This window comes from Dipteris shenzhenensis, chromosome 28 (assembly GCF_047967505.1).
Source record: "Dipteris shenzhenensis isolate YYH24624 ecotype China chromosome 28, Dip_SZ_1.0, whole genome shotgun sequence".
NCBI lineage: Eukaryota > Viridiplantae > Streptophyta > Polypodiopsida > Gleicheniales > Dipteridaceae > Dipteris > Dipteris shenzhenensis.
In genome coordinates, this window is record NC_141623.1 from 6,901,078 (window position 1) to 6,917,355 (window position 16,278).

General features: G+C 37.5%; 1 protein-coding gene across 1 annotated transcript; it reads left to right on the forward strand.

Moving 5' to 3' along the window:
• Positions 1 to 688: 688 nt before the first annotated feature.
• LOC147883112 (synaptotagmin-4-like) lies at positions 689 to 1,728 on the forward strand. Its single transcript, XM_087399203.1, has 4 exons — positions 689 to 757; positions 856 to 935; positions 1,056 to 1,251; positions 1,438 to 1,728. Exons 1-3 carry the CDS (start codon positions 728 to 730, stop codon positions 1,186 to 1,188), a joined length of 243 nt encoding a protein of 80 aa, XP_087255329.1. The 5' UTR covers positions 689 to 727; the 3' UTR covers positions 1,189 to 1,251; positions 1,438 to 1,728.
• The last annotated feature ends 14,550 nt before the right edge of the window (positions 1,729 to 16,278 follow it).

Consider the following 16,278-nt stretch of genomic DNA (forward strand, 5'->3'; position numbering starts at 1 on the left):
AAACTATCTCCATAGGAATATAGATATTATGAGCAAGATTTCCCTCTTACATTTGATAACATAGATATATTCATCCTCATTAAAAATTTAAAGGGTTTACAATCAATGGTATTTCCGATGTAAATGTCTAAAGTTTACATCGAAAGTAGTGAATACCCTTTTCTATAATCAATAGTGTTTTATATATCAATGTGTTTTACATAGCAACAACACATGTATCATGTAGCATGTTTTGCCACAGCATAGCACGGGTAGGACACTAGTTATTATAATCAAGCATCAAGGCATTCAACAAATTGTTTTAAATCTCATTATATTAAAAACTATACGATTTTTGCAAAGGCTTCGATCCATCTCAAATGCCCCTCATGTACCTATTGTCTAAGGAAGGCATTTCCATAGATGTTTTCCCACCTTTCCTTCTCCCCTCAAGAAGATTTCTAGGACATGCAACGAGCATAGGAGAGTGGGAGGAACCACCTTCTCTTAGTTGCCATAACTCTACCACCTAGGAGCCAATAAATAATTTCAAATTGGAGAAGCTTGGCAAGGGAGAAAAAGCAACTCAAGCCACCAAAAGCGTGATACCCCAAAGCTCACAAAGCTAGAGAGCCCTAACTATTAACTACAAGCATTGTGCAAAGCTCTAGTTAGAGCATGTCTTGGATGGTACTACTGCTAGCCAAATGTCAATTTCCAAACAAAATTCCTTGGTGGCAATTTACTCATGATCCCTGGAGTGGACAATGCAGTGGATGTAAGCATTTTGCCTTTTGACTTTCTGTTGGTTTTGGATTATTTTTCTTCCTCAATCGAAAAGTCACTTGGATTCATTTACTATGATGGTGCATGCAGAATATAATTTTGATAGCCCTGATAGATATTCTAGTTTGGCCCAATCGTCTAGTTATTCCTATTATGCAAGGGGATTACAGGTTGTTTCTATGGAAAAACTTGTGACAACTAACTGTTCAGACTTGTTTTCAGTGTGCTTCTTATTAGTCAAAATCTTCTTTTTTATTAGTGGTGTTTTGTTCATGTCTTTTTTTATGCAGCTATTTACAGTTGAAGCCAGTAGGGCATTTGGAAGAAGAGCTACTTGAGGCACAAAATGTAGCCAAGGCTGATATCTTCGGAGAGTCTGATCCCTATGCATGCATATACGGCCGAAGCAAGGTTGCATTATGACAAGCACAATGAGACCCAACACTAGTTGTACCGTTTGGAATGAGACTTTCACCCTCAAAGTTTGTATTATATTCTTTTCTGTTATTGAACGTGTCTTAGGGATTATTTCTGAGAAAAAATGGAATCATTTCACTTGTACTTCACAGAATGAAGTCCTGCAGGATAGCCGTATCTAGACAAGATGTATTTTGTAAGGCATTTCCCAAATAGCAAAGGAGGCTAACCTCTGACCCTCTTTGATGCAAGTAGAAGATCCTAAGACACAAAAGCTTACAATTCAACTTTTTGACCAAAATCTGTTAAAAGCTGATGACTTTATTGGTGCTGCTGAGCTTCTAGTAAGTCAATTTGAACCCAATCAGCAAAAAGACTTGTGGGTCAATCTTACAGAGGACCTTAAGAAGCCTCAACTGAAGTTTAAAGGAAAGGTCCATCTTCGTATATTGTACAAACCATTTGCATCAGAGTAGAAAAATGGGATCAAATTGAGGAGCAAGTGGATAACTTTTGGTGCACATATCTTAATTCCCATGACATTATCCTAGACAGAAGCCATTTCTTTCAAGGAATATTTCTTCAGAATTAAAGAGTGGAAGAAGTACTAGATCCTTGGTCTCATTCAGTAGGAACAAAAGAACGCATTGAGAATACAGAAATGGTTCCTAGTGATGAGGTTAAAGCATCTACTGGATATCAAAGTGAATTTACCTTGGTCTTCATTGCTGCCAATTCAAAAATCCAAATCAGGATTTTGCCTCATCTAGACAACATGCCACTGCAACAGAAATAGGGGCATCCCTGTAATCTCTAGAGCAGTTTCCTTGCAAACAAGGAGTACCCAGGAAAAGATTTTGTTCATATTGTAAATTTGTCAACATCGTCATTTACTGACCACTTAATTCAAGGATGTCAACAGTGTTCACAGAAAATCTGCAAACTATATACAATGAACCTGCAACATTTTCATTTTCACCCATAAAAAATATTTCCTTAATTTTCTAAAATCTGCAAAATTTTAGACAATTTACTTATATTTTGCTAAAAAAATTGGCAAATTCTTAGGGAAAACCTTAAAAATTTGAAACCTCGAGTTTTGTGATTTGTTGAGAAAAAAGTTTTCTGTGAACACTGGATGTCAATTGAGAAATTTGTTTATTCATTTCCTGCTTGTTTCCTTCAAAAGATGTGTCAGGTTGATAGAATTTATCTCGTATATCTGGAAATCTCAATATAGGTAGTTAACTTAACAGTTGGAATGCTTGCTTGAAAATTTTTAGGCTCTTTTGTTTCTTGAGTGAGTGATTGGAGCATGTGAGATGGCATGTGGGCAGTATTCTTATCCCACATTCCACGCGGATTAAAAGGAGATGTATGTTTCATCTTGTATTTAAATATGACTTCTAAGTAAAACAGCTCGATATATCTATCTTTTTGTTACAACTATGGCACACATGTACTAAAGAGTGGACCTGTGGTGCTTAGACACCTCTTACTTATGGGGCTCAGATGTGTAGCATCTGGTTGGCTAGTATACTCGTTTTCTTTCGTTTGGGTTGTCTTGCTCAGTTCTCTCGTGTTGTTGTCATGTGTTGCATCGCTCGTCTAGAATATAGCATGCAACTCCTAAAGCTAATCCTATGCTCAGGCTGAACAAGTGAATTTATGTGCATTTGCTATATTTGAGTAGAGAGATAGGACTCCGGATATTGGTGCTTTGCCCTTGTCCTTGTGAATAGGTTCTATTGCCTAGCTTTTTTACAATTGGCTTTTGAGAGATTTAATTTTGTAATGTAGACTTATTATTACATGTAGTAGCCGTTCCTCATGCGAGCGGAGAGTAGTACTATTATGAGATTTTTGATTGCGAGATCGACTTTGATCTCGATAGCGTAAAAGCACCATGACGTTTTTAGTGGTCATACAGTATATGGATAATAACATCTGCTAATACCTTATCCAACTAAGCATCAATAGAGTGGAATGAGTGCCCTGCAGTCTCCTCTTACAGTGTTATACTAGTGATCCAACATTTAGGCATAGGTTGCATAGAATTTGAAAATTCTTAGGTCCCAAGCATAATTAAAAAATATCAAATGAAGAGGAAAGAGATATTTGAATGGAGCCCGTAGGCACACAATTTGTCTCCATTGAAGTTGTACATTGCATACTGATTCCAAAGATGGAAAACTCCCATGCACCTAGATTCATACAAGAGGTGCTAGCTCTACTTGCACCAAAGCATGATACAAATGTGGAAGAAAAGATCGATGTGGCTATTGAAGAAATGCTAGTTTTGGAATGTGACAGCAAGACCTTGGAGAAAGGGAAAAACACCTTGTACAAGTAGAAGAATCAATACGGTTATAAAGATGGCTGTCTTTCAAGAGCAAGCGTGACCATCATGGTGAAGAGCACGTAGGAAATCCATCCCTAGAAGAGGACAAAATTCTTTTTAAAAAATTATCTGGGTGCCCATGTGTGTCAGTGCTTTTTAAAAATTTTCTTTTGATAATTTCCTTACAAACACACTCACACACACCCAAATAAAGCAAGATTTAGTTTATATTTATTTTATTTTTGTAAAAAAATGTGCTGGCAACCCATGTGCGCATGGGTGCCTTTTTTTCATTTAAAAAAAACAATGTTACAAACACACCCAAATACACACATTAGAGTTAATTTTATAGATATATTTCAAGTAAGAGTTAGAGTTAGTTTATATTTGAACTTTGTTTTTTTAAAAGTGCTCACATGCTTGTGTATCTACAAACATGATATGGGCCAAGATCATCCACTTTTTTTAAAAGGACTTTAAATTGTTATGCCTGCCGCCCCCCCCCCCAAAACCAATATATTCCCACTAACTAAAGGCTCCTTCCCATTTGGAAAATATGCATTAGCTCTGCTTCAATCTTGCCCTTGATCAAGGGAATAAAAGCCTTGTCATTCTCTTTACTTAAGCAACATGACCCAGATCTCTTATAATATGAGTGATTTCAACCTCATCATGTACATTTTTTCATTTTGAACAATTGACTTCAAAGGTTCATGAGGTATTCGTCTCTCGTATGCATTCTTCAATATTGTCTAAGCTTCACATACTATATTTGCAAGCTAGTTATGTGGAGAATTTTTCATCATCCCAATGATCAATTGGCACATGTTGGCATCCTTCCCCTCCCACTACTCAATGTTAACTGAGTCTATAGGTGTTACAATCTTGCCCTTGACATCAGCTATGGGCTTGGGCTTCATCCCAAATGTGTAGTTCCCTTCCAAGTTTTCCCTTCCAAGTTCTATTGGACAAGTAAGTGGCTCCATATCTTTGCCACAATTAGAAATCTTCAAATTGATATTCAAGACCTTGTGATAGACTTGGCAAAGGCACACTTAATTGACGTCGGAGTCATATTCCTTCATGCAAAGAGATTACTTACATCAATCGATGGAGGAGATTTAAAAAATAAGATCATTTGGGCCTTGATACCATGTTAGAGAATATAGGGTAGCACACATGTAACCACCTCCATTGTGGAAAGAGGGTTCCCATGGATCACACTCACTCTCAAATTTATCACCACCCATGTCTACAAACAAGACTCGCTTAGAACTAGAAGAAGAATCACTCAGAACTAGAAGAAGATGTAACACAAATAAAGAATATTTTTACCATGCTCCACAATATGTGGTTTGAAGTACTCCATGTAAGCAGGCTAGTTTTGCACTGACTACAATGCTATGGATGCACCAAACTAAGCACTTCTCTAGTGGACAAAAGTCCCTACTAATTGTTATTAATCTCCCTCCTTAGCATATGCTTAACAAGAGTTCATTAGAATTTTGGGTTGAAAGAGAGGAGCACAAGGTTCCTTTATAGAGAGTTAGGAAGGGGCACTATGTGTTATAGGGGCCAAGAAAAAAGATACAACATACCAAATATGTGGTGGATCTTGGCATAAAGTCAACCTGACCACCCCCAAAGGTCTACCCAAATTGTAGATCCCTAGGTGGCCTATTGTAAGTCCCTAGTCATCTACTATAAATTCCTTATTGTAAGTTCCTAGTAGTTATCTAATGGTAGGGACAGTCTACTATAAATCCTCCATGCCTCATGCCTTCTACCCTTTAAAGGATATGTATAGTATCATAATTAGCATGGTAAGAGAGTGGGTATATATATTAGAATCCATGTTCAATGGTCCAAATTTTTATTCACTTGTAGATTCGTGTAGATTTGTGCCTCCCCAATTGTTAAAATTTGAATCCCATTTGGTTTGTCAATTAGCACATAGTCAGGTAACAGGCATTGTTACTTTCATGATTGGTTTAAGAAAGGATCCAACAAAGTTAGTTCTATCATCAAAGCATAAAATTCCAAAGTTTGGTTTAACTAGAGCAAAAAGAAGAACACCTTGTCTTAGGAACGTAGTCCAATCTTTTTTCCCCCTTAATCTCTTCTTGTGTGGCATCTCTCATCTTTATTTTATTTTTTCACATGATGTCTCAAATGGTCGTCGGGCAATGTTATCACGTAAAAACATTAAAGTTGCTCTGACTTTTTGCAATATAATATAGGGAGGATTTGCCTAGCTTTTCTTGTGATAAATGTCTACATAAAAATTGTCCATGAAAGAGACCTAGTTAGCTCTAACTTTAATGCATGTATTAAGATAGAAGGAGAAGAGGATTTTTATGTTCAAATTAAAATGGTCTTTTAATAGCCTAGGCATGTAAAGGCTCTGTTAAAGGTCAAAATTAGACATGATGTCTACATAAAAGCAATCCTCTCTAATTTATCCTTGAGGCTAAGGTTCATAGTTGAATGTTGCTTCATGCCTATCTCCATTTTCATCTCTCTTCTTACTCATTGGATTCTTCCTCTTTACCTTCTTCTCTTATTCATGATTGTGGTAGATTTTTTTAAAATCTTCCTTTTTATAATTGTCTTCATCTCCAACCCAACTCCATCTCTGTTAATGTCGATAGCATACACATATTCCTCTTCGTTAACATACATTTACACCTATGGTGTTGGCTATTATATATAGTTTCTTATTGGAAGTACGATTGTTTTATTGTTCTAATTTTTATGATTGTGATGTACTCAAAGCTGATGAGATTTTTCTATCATGTACTTCTTCTGAAAGGCAATATCATCCTCACCTAGAAATTCTCCATCATCGTTATTTTTGAATGTTACATGGTGAGGAGGAGAGTGAAGAGTGAGAGTGTAGGTGCACTGGAGACATGAGTAAGGCAATTGCTGAATCTAATTAATTTGACAACATAGTACATGCCTATATCTTCCACACACTACACATCATTGATGATGTTAGTGGAGATCTATGACATCATATATGATGTCATACCAAATCATATCTAATCATGATCTAAGCACTTGACCTTTCACACCCCTTTTACACCCTTCACACTGACACTCAAACTAGAAGTTTGTTCACACTAGTTCACTCCAAAATAACCCAACAATTATCCTTCACTCTAGCTCTATCTATTGCTCCTTCAGGTTGCTAGTAAAAGAGATAGATACTTGAGCTACATCTTCTATGCTTGGGAATGGGTTCACCAATGTATCCCATACCTCCTTTGGCATGCATGCATCTTGTATGTGCATGATAATTATGTAATTAACACTTATAGTTAGCCAATCATAACTTTCTTGGCTCTCTCATGCCAAGATTGCATTTGTTGCAAAGTAGGACCACCCAAAATCCCTTTCCCATAAGGAAATTTGTCATCATGAACTTCCAGGCATGAAGTTATTCTTGTTAAGCTTCTTGATTACAATAGTAGATAAATAGTTAGCCCTTTTTATGAGTACTAAGAGTTGTAATTGCAAACTACAAAACACAACTAATGCCTCATAAGGGCAAACTTTATTGTTTCTGTAAATCTCAAATTTTGCCTCACAAGGGCAAAGTGCAACCAACACAACTAACAATAGTGACAAGGAACCACAATTCACTACAAGTGATGACCATGCATCAAACAAGCAATTAACAAGTCCTATGATCCTCATGCAATCTCTACACCAAGGGCATACAACCAACTATTGTGACTTTTCACAAAAGCGAAAGACGAGAAATACACAATTAAAAAGGGTCTTCTCTTGAGTGATTGAGGAGACCTTGTGACACAAACAAAGACCTTGAAATGACCCCAAATTGCAAATTTGTTTTGACAAAGAAATGCTCATGTGCTTTACAATGAAGGGTATCTCAATTTGAGATAGTGCACTTTGCACTCGTATCTATGGTACCTACAAAGATATGCTCCAAAATTGAAAGAAACGAGACACAGATCCTCAAACCCATGTATCGTGTCCTTTTCTTGTTTCTTAAGATCCTCACCACAAACCAAAATTTGATACCATGTAAAGATTTCAGGACAGTAGGGGAGGAGACTTCTTTATGACTTTCTTCTTTATGTATCTTCTTCTTCTTACTTGTTGCAAAAGGCACAAAACACAATATACATCAAAGAGATGTATTCAATACATCTCTCTAAGTTCTCAGATAAACATAGTATCCATGGTCCATAATGTGAATCAAACCATACATGAGAGACAACCTTACTATGCCACATCTATGGTAAACAAGAGTAGCAGCCTTGCATTAAGAGAATGGTAAACGCTCAAGGACGATGCAAGTTCTATCAACTGTCACAAGATAATTCTACACAATTTCCAATATGCGACGCAATATCATCTCATACTTTTGCATAACCCTTTTTCTCCAAATCCTTAATCTCTCTAAATCACTCACCACATGGTAGTCACTTGGTTAGAGGCTCTAGGATCAACATACCAAACATTGCTAGAACTCGTAGCATCTCCTATCATCACAAAACTAAGCATGTGCTACATTATGAAGAGACGTTACTTTGTGTCATCATTCCATTCATAGGAGGACACATAATTGCCTTGCTACAACTGTCCACTCCTTATATCATTATGTTTTTGGTAATAACTCTGAGCCATATGGCCTATTTTCCCATAGTAATAGTACACAGTGCTGCTATTTGCATATAGATTACTTTGCCATCCACCTTGGCCTTTTCGGCTCCCTCTACCTCTAAAGTGGTCCCATATACTTCCATAGGATTGGTTCTCTTGTAACTATTAAAGTGGCCCCATATACTTCCATAGGATTGGTCCTCTTGTGAGTATTATTGGAGCTTGTTTCTAGAACATCCACTAAAATGACCACCTTTGGAGGATCTTCCTCTCTCTCTACCTATGTCTTAGTAGAAGGCATTCCCTTGTGAGCTTCTTGTGGATGAAACACCCACATCTCTCATCTCTCACCGATGAGAAGGGAAATAAATTCCTAAAATCAAGAAAATCCTCATGGACTCCAAAGGAGTTACAGAATTGACCATAATACTTTCCAAGACCATTCAAGGTCACAAACACAAGATCATCATCCTCTACTAGTACTCTAGTAGAAGAAAGAGCATGTGCAAGCCCTTTAACTTTCATGGAGTTATCATTAATGCTTTGTTACAATTCATCTTTTCCCTTAACACATCAGGCAACCTTTACTTGAGCTACATCTTCTATGCTTGAGTGTTGTGCTATACTTTTTGCTCTTTCATGTCAATCTTAAATGCTTATACTTGTTGGTGGAGTGGGGACTTTAGGACAAGAAAGTTATGGCTCATCTCTTGTTATGAATTCCCAATATCATTTTTCCTTATGTTTGTCATTATGAACTTCCATGGTTGGATTTGTTTTTATCCATATTTGAACTTCTTCCTCACATAAGAACAAATGACACAATTTTTGCAACTAAGAGAAGTGGCAAGCAACCACATCCTCACTTCAAGTGATGTTTATGCACATAACAGTTGTCCAACAATGGCCTTCAATTCCCAATATCTCTATGCCAAAGACATACAACCAACTATTAGTGAGTAGCCTTGCGTAGTACTTTACTTTTCTAATATTCCCACAGGAAACTTGCAGGATGGCTAAAAAACACTATTCCTACAGAAAACTTGTAGGATGGCTAAACAAGGCTCGAAATGGCTTCAATACCAAGGGTTGCATCCTCTCCCAACGAATATAATGCCCTCATGCAACACCATTAAGGGTGTCTCTTTCTAAGAAGTTGCACCTTGCACTCATGACTACACGTGTAGAGATTTGCTCGCCAAACTTGAAACAAAATGAGGCATGGATCCTCTTACCAACAACATATCACGACCTTAGTTGCTTGAGCTTCTCACCATGAACCAAATTTTGATACCATGTAAAGAATGAAGGAGAGTAGGGAAGGATCTTTCTTGCAATTTTTGTTCTTCAAACACCACAAAGAGGAGAGACACAAAAGCTAGAGGCAGAATGCGTATTCTTCCTCTTAATTCAAAAGAGCCACACAGAGACACATATACAAAAGATAGGCGAGCACTATATCTTTGTAAGTGTTCTACCAACCATAACATACATGGTTCATAAACTGAACCAAACCGCAAAGATTGGCATATTAACTATGTCACAAACTCTAGTATACAAAAATAGATGTCATACAATTGTTCTGCACTAGTGGTGTACCAACCATCTCTGCCACCAATTGTGCCAATGACATTAATGCATAATTGTCAACCAAGAATCTCATGAGTGTGAACATGTGTTGAGCTTAATATCTCAACACATTATGCATTCAAAAGACTCATTTGGGAGCCACCAAAATGCCATCAACCACCGCATATTTTGCATTCCTCACCAAAAGCATTTTTGCAAAACCAAGGAGGAATTTTATGACATGGCAGGATGTTTGTCAGGAATATCCAATGTCAAATCATGGAAACAAATGATCCTAAAAGGTTATTGATGATGATTTTCATTCAACTTAAGTAGAGGAAAGAGACTCTACCCCAATTTACTTGCCCTGCATTGTATCTAGCATATTAAGAATCTTCTATTAACATGGAGTTGTCCCTCACATTTGAAGGAGGGTTCGCATATGAATATGGAAGGGATGGAGAAGCCAATTGGGGGCTAGTTGTGTAGTGGAGTTTGTAGAAAGTGTTATGTCATTTTTACCAACATAATAAACTCTAGCAAAAATTGAAAAAGTCAATCAACTACAACATCAAGATAGAAAGCAGCACTAGTTTTGCAAAATCCATAGCTTTTCAAAATAGATGAAGGTTGCTAGTATTGAGCATGACAGAAGAAAGGGACTCAAATATAAAATTTGTACATTTGGTTTTGGTAGATAATAGGAAAGAAAAAATGGTAGCAATAATGAATTTAAATAATAGACCAAAAAGCTAGTTACATCAGAGTCATGGTGTGAATGTAGTGAACACGAACATAGCAGTGCTATTGAGGCCTACAAAAATGCTATTGTGATGACACATAAAAAAAGAACCTCAAAGTTAGGATTGAGACTCTTAGATCAACATTGGCCTATATGGGAGTTATGTTTCTCTTGTAAATTCCCCTTGGTGCTTACTTAGTGTATTGTAATTAGTGGAAACAATCGCTAGAAAGCCGTGAATGTTGCAGAGGTATGTTTCTCTTGTACATTCCCCTTGGTGCTTACTTAGCTTATTATAATTCATGAAGGATGTTTCCTAACTAGTTTTTATAGGGCAAACTATACCAACAAGCTACATATGTTAAGAAAGCGAGTGTATTTAGATGCATCAACATGTGGAAACTAGAGCATGTGCATCATTGTTGTCTCATGCACCACATGTCTATTGCAATAAGGATTCCACCCTATTTATTGTTGTTGGAAGTTGTTAGGATGTGCCCTCGACTTCAACAATGATCATGTGTAGTTTACAATGTAAACAAACCTATTATCTATTCTAATTTTCTCAACTACGCATGAGATAAAAAGTTTGTGTAGATCATGATTGCTAACAACAAGTTATGGGTATTGCAAGGTCAATGGTGGTAGGAGTTCAAGCACAAGATGCTGACATAAAACCCCACATTGCAATATTCAAAGATTAGCAATCACCAACAGTAGCACTAAGTACACCTAGGGTAGCTAGAGTAACTAGACCTAGCTAGAAATAATGCTAATTAATGCTAGTTAGTGCTTCTTAATGGTGGCTATAGTGGTAGTTAGTGCTTCTTAATGGTGGTTCTAGTGTTAGTTAGTGGTTCTTCTAGTGCACCTAGAGTAAGCTAGTTCTAATGGTGGTTCTAATGCTAATTAGTGGTTCTTCTATTGCTAGTGCCAATTAGTGGTGGTTAGAGGGGGTTCTAGTATTAGTTAGTGGTGGTTCTAGTATCAGTTAGAGGTGGTTCGCTGCTCTCTTTGCTCACTTGAGCTACTAGCTCTTCCCCTTATACCTCCACCTCTTGTCACCCGCCCTGCCTTGAGCCTCCTCCATCTTATTCTCTAGCCTCCCCCTCATGCCATCCGCTTTGCTCCCCGTTTTGCCTATCCTTCCACCTCCATCACCTACTTCTTTGCCTCCTTTTTGCCTATTCTATGCCCCTCCCATCTCCTACTTTAGCTCTCTTGATTGTCCTCCACCTCCCCCCATTCTTCTCTTCCTTGTATGCAACTCACATGCAAATTATGTTTGCACACTAGTGCTCCTGTTGTGGCCTCTTGGTAACAGCCTCCCTTGGCTTATTAGGGTTTCCACATCTTGGTTGAAGGGAATGCCATTAGTCAATTGAGGAGATGGTGTCCTTGACACAATCTCTCTTGGATTGGATGCACCCTTTATTCATGCCCACATACCAGTTGGGCTAGCCTATTGCAACGGAAGACTAAAGTAGAATTTTCTTGCTCTAGCCTTCCCCTTTGGTTGGTCTTTTTGGAAGGCTATTGTTCCTTTTTAGTCCCGTATTTCCCCCCCTTGTTCTTCCCTTCCCTCACTTCCCTTGCCTCTGCCTCATCTTGCTAGCAACACAACACTTTGTTTATTGACTCTAGGAAAAGAATCTTGGTGGTAACCCTTGGTCTAGCAAGAGAGGCTCATATGGAAAGTCCCTTGACTCCCATTCCTATTTGGATTGTACTTTCCTCAGATGACAAAAAACAAGTGAACAATGCCATCCAGTCCCTCTAGGATAGAGCAAATTGAATTATCTTGTTTTATTTGTACAAATAAATTTCTTCATACGAATACTTCTCTATTCATACAAATAAAAATATTTGTATGAATAAAACAGTTTATCCATATGAATAAAATGAGTATAAACAAGCTCTACTTTCATTTTTAGCTTGTATTCGGAGGAATACTCCTATCTATCTACTTCTTGCTTCTGTGCCCCCACTAATGCACCTAGCTTAGCTCTCACACACATAAACTCATCTCCCATGTTCGAGATTGGTACTCATCTCTCTTTGTGTTGCAGTCTCGGTTTCAATATTCATGTTTGCATTTGGGACTAGTAGGCATCTCTCTTACTAGAGTTGTGTGTTATAGTCTCCGCTTTGATTTTAATGTTTATTTTTTATCTAAGGCTGGCACTCATCTCTCTTGCAAGAGTTGTGTCTGCAGTCTTGGTTTCAATATTGATGGCATTTGGGACTACCACTCATCTCTAGTGTTAAACTATGAGAAGCTTTTGTAACAATAGCTTAATAAAATGGATTGAGGGGTTCATTGAAACTTGGGATCCCTCCTTCAAATTTCTATTTTATATGAAGCTTGGCCTCATCTGTTAGGTCATCGTATAGCAATTGCAAGCAAGGCACTACAAGTCTAGGGCTAAGCTTGCTATTGTTTGAGAAAGACTACTGAGTTACAAAAGGAAAAAGTGAGGAAAGGCCCAACCGAATCAAAAGCCATGAACCACAAGTAGTAATGAAGATTGGTGAGAAGTAAAATGGCTAATGAAGAGAAATGTGTGGGCATTTGGCGTGTTTCATTTGCAAGAAAGGATCAAAGCAAGGTTTGAAACGGGGGTATGAGATTGGTACATTTCCATTCAATTATGTGCATTGCTCAATCCATGAATTGACATTAACATACACTTCCAAGGAGTGCATGGTTGGTCTCCCTTTCTATATAAATAGCAACAAATCTCTTCTACACTATTGCTTTCCTAAATATCATTGAAGAAACACTTATATAAAATTATCTCCAAGTTTTCATGCTTTAGTGAGACAAACTCAACATCCCTATCAAATATTAAAGAACTTAGACATGAAGATGTTACCCTAGGTAAAAAAGTAGCCTTTGTAGACATAGCACAAGATTGAACCTCATCTAATCTTGCATCTACCTATAATGGCAAACTTGACTCTAGCCATCTATGTGGGGTTATCTGATTATAGTAATTTATGTGGGATTATTCCATGCTTCTTTCTTTTCCAATAGCCCAAATTCACACCTTGTAATAAAATCTTAGTCTCGTCAAATCATGAAGAATCTCCTACATGTTGCCCAAGGTATAATAACTTACAACGAAGAGTGCATTCTCATGTTCTAGTTCATCTCATCCAACTTCACACCTTGTAATAGAACCATAATTTCCTCAAACAATGAAGGATCTCCCACTTCTTTTTTTATAAGAAACATTTCATGCAAGGTACAATAACTTACAATCATGTTCTAGTCCACTTCCATGTGTGTCAATAAATGTGAAATCCTACCTTTAAGCTCCCAATAGCTTTGTTCAAGGTGCTACTAAAGGTATAATTGAAAGCTCTTTGAGAAATAGTATGTTGACCATGAAATCTCTTATGAGGGTGCATCAACAAGGGGTTTAGGGGGTTAAAGGTTGTATCCTCTAACAAGATTCTACCTATATGGCCTTCTTTGCCCACTATGCCCAAATCTTGGATAAAGCTTGCCTTCACATCATCGATTTTTACCCACTAGCCGTGTTACTCTAATTGGTACACAACGCTTGTTTAGTACTTTTAAAAATAGAAAAAGGACCCTATCATTTATTCTCAAGTGTTTAAAGAAAGGTGGAAGGTTTTGTTCGATGTGATACAATATGTAGATGGCTTTTTATCTGGGTTGATACTTGACAACTTAGTTTATTGGTGCAAAGAAAGTATTGGAAACAAGATTGGAGATGTAGATAAAGTGATGGGCAATAAAACAAAGGGGTGCCAAGGATACATAGGAATGGCAACAAAGTAAAGAGCTATGGGGTGATAGTTGAAAGAATAATTTGCTCTTTAAGAATATTAAGTTTTTCATATTGTGGGAATATGTATCACATCATCCATGATAGACCCTATTATCACAAGTCTTGTCTTTTATAACCTAATTGATTTTTTTTTTGGCTTTTCTTGCCCCATAGGGAAGCCTACCAAATTAAAGATTTGATAAATGAAGAATAGGATGAGCATTAGAGTAAAAGGCAAGCTTGCTATGGCTTTTGCACTATTGCCAATAAAACATAGAGCCATGGAGAAGAGGATAAGAGGAACATGTGATACTCGTCTACATAGAGCGAGGTACAATATTCCACAAGGTTTTACATTTTTTGTTGAGTAGGGGGACATAATTCCAATTCCATAGTACCTGAATTGAACATTGATGCATATAATTGACACTAAGATTGTTTTAATAACTCTATGGTGCCATTCGATAGTACCGGGGAACTTATGTTCAATACCAATCCACATATAGCAAGGTATAATATTCCAAGGCAAGTATTGGGGCATAATTCCAATTCCGTAGTATCTAACGTAAACATTGATGCACGAATTGTACAATCAAATGGGGGTAGGCTTAATATTTTAGTACATACTAGAATATTGTTGTGTATATGTGAGGTACACTTTAAGGATTCATAATGAGACAACTCAATTTATTGTACACTACAACCATTCATGATTAGGAAGTTGGAATGAATCCTTTTTACACCATCTGTGTAATCCTTAAGCATGACATCAAAAAGACCCTATAATTTACAAATGACTTAAAAGCATGTAAGTACACAAAAGGAGGTTGGTTAGTAGGTTGCCATAGATAGGTAATGAATACATCTCTTTAACCCATAAGAAGGTGCACAAGCATAAGGACTTTAGTGGTTATGTGCATTGAAAGACGTGATTGCCTTGTAGTGAAGTAAACAGCCTTGCCGACTTCTCAATGATTTGATCCAAGGAAGTAATATATAATGTTGAGGGAGTAGTTAAATCTCAAAGGGGTGGCTTTGCTGGTTTGACATGAACATCCATCCAAGCACACAAGATGCGTGTCTTTTCAAGATGAGATCTAGGTCTAGGTTGCTTTTGTAACAAGGTAATCAACACGCAAGAAGTGAGAATATGCGAATTGTGTAGATGGATGAACGAGTGTAATGGGGCCCAAAGGGGAGCCAATCTTATCTTATCTTACATCATATTATGTAGAGGATCCACGTGGAGCATTGTGGAGGCTTGGAGAGAGTAGGAGGGAGGTTTGAGAAAGGAGGAGGCGGCTCGGAGGAAAGTGGAGGATCAAATTGCCACGTGTTGAGTGCGAAGTTGCCAAGAGTAGACAGTTCACACGACTACACAGTTCGTGATCCATCTTGGAAATCAAACCATTTGTTTTGTGTGCAGATCTGACAGCACAGTCAGATGACTCAGATGCCAGCAACACCAATCGTAGTCGCCAGCAACGCTCTAAGTCAGAGCAACCACTAGTAGAAGTGGTGACTCCTGCACACCAGTAAATGCAAGACGGAAGGTGTGTAAATACGAGACTGTGGAACGATGAGGGTTCAGTGTACGAGGCGAGTATCATGCCATGTGTCTCTAGCTCACAGGGCCACAGCCAAACAAATCGTGCAAAATGATCACGCTACTGACACTTAGAAAAGAGAGAGAGAGAGAGAGAGAGAGAGAGAGAGAGAGAGAGAGAGAGAGAGAATTAAAAAAAAAATAAAATAAGTAAATAAATAAATAATAAATTATCGATAATATATTATATATTATAAAATAAAATAAAATAATATTTATATGTATTATACATTGTCTATAATATAATGTGATTGTATTAAAGTCCTCTTGAGTCCCGCAGGATCTATGAGACTGCATTAAGGGGTACGTGGTCTTAAGATAGAAGGGGAGAACCAAAATGGTCTATCCAAGGTTGCTAGAGTCCAATTGCAAGCCTACTTTGAATGAAGCATTTGCATTG

Bases quoted from the DNA above. Each gene is read 5' to 3' on its own strand.
- LOC147883112 (XM_087399203.1), top strand. From the start codon at position 728: ATGATCCCTGGAGTGGACAATGCAGTGGAT. The intron at 758-855 runs GTAAGCATTTTG...TGGTGCATGCAG, and splicing joins GAGTGGACAATGCAGTGGAT to AATATAATTTTGATAGCCCT. The intron at 936-1,055 runs GTTGTTTCTATG...TTTTTTATGCAG, and splicing joins ATTATGCAAGGGGATTACAG to CTATTTACAGTTGAAGCCAG.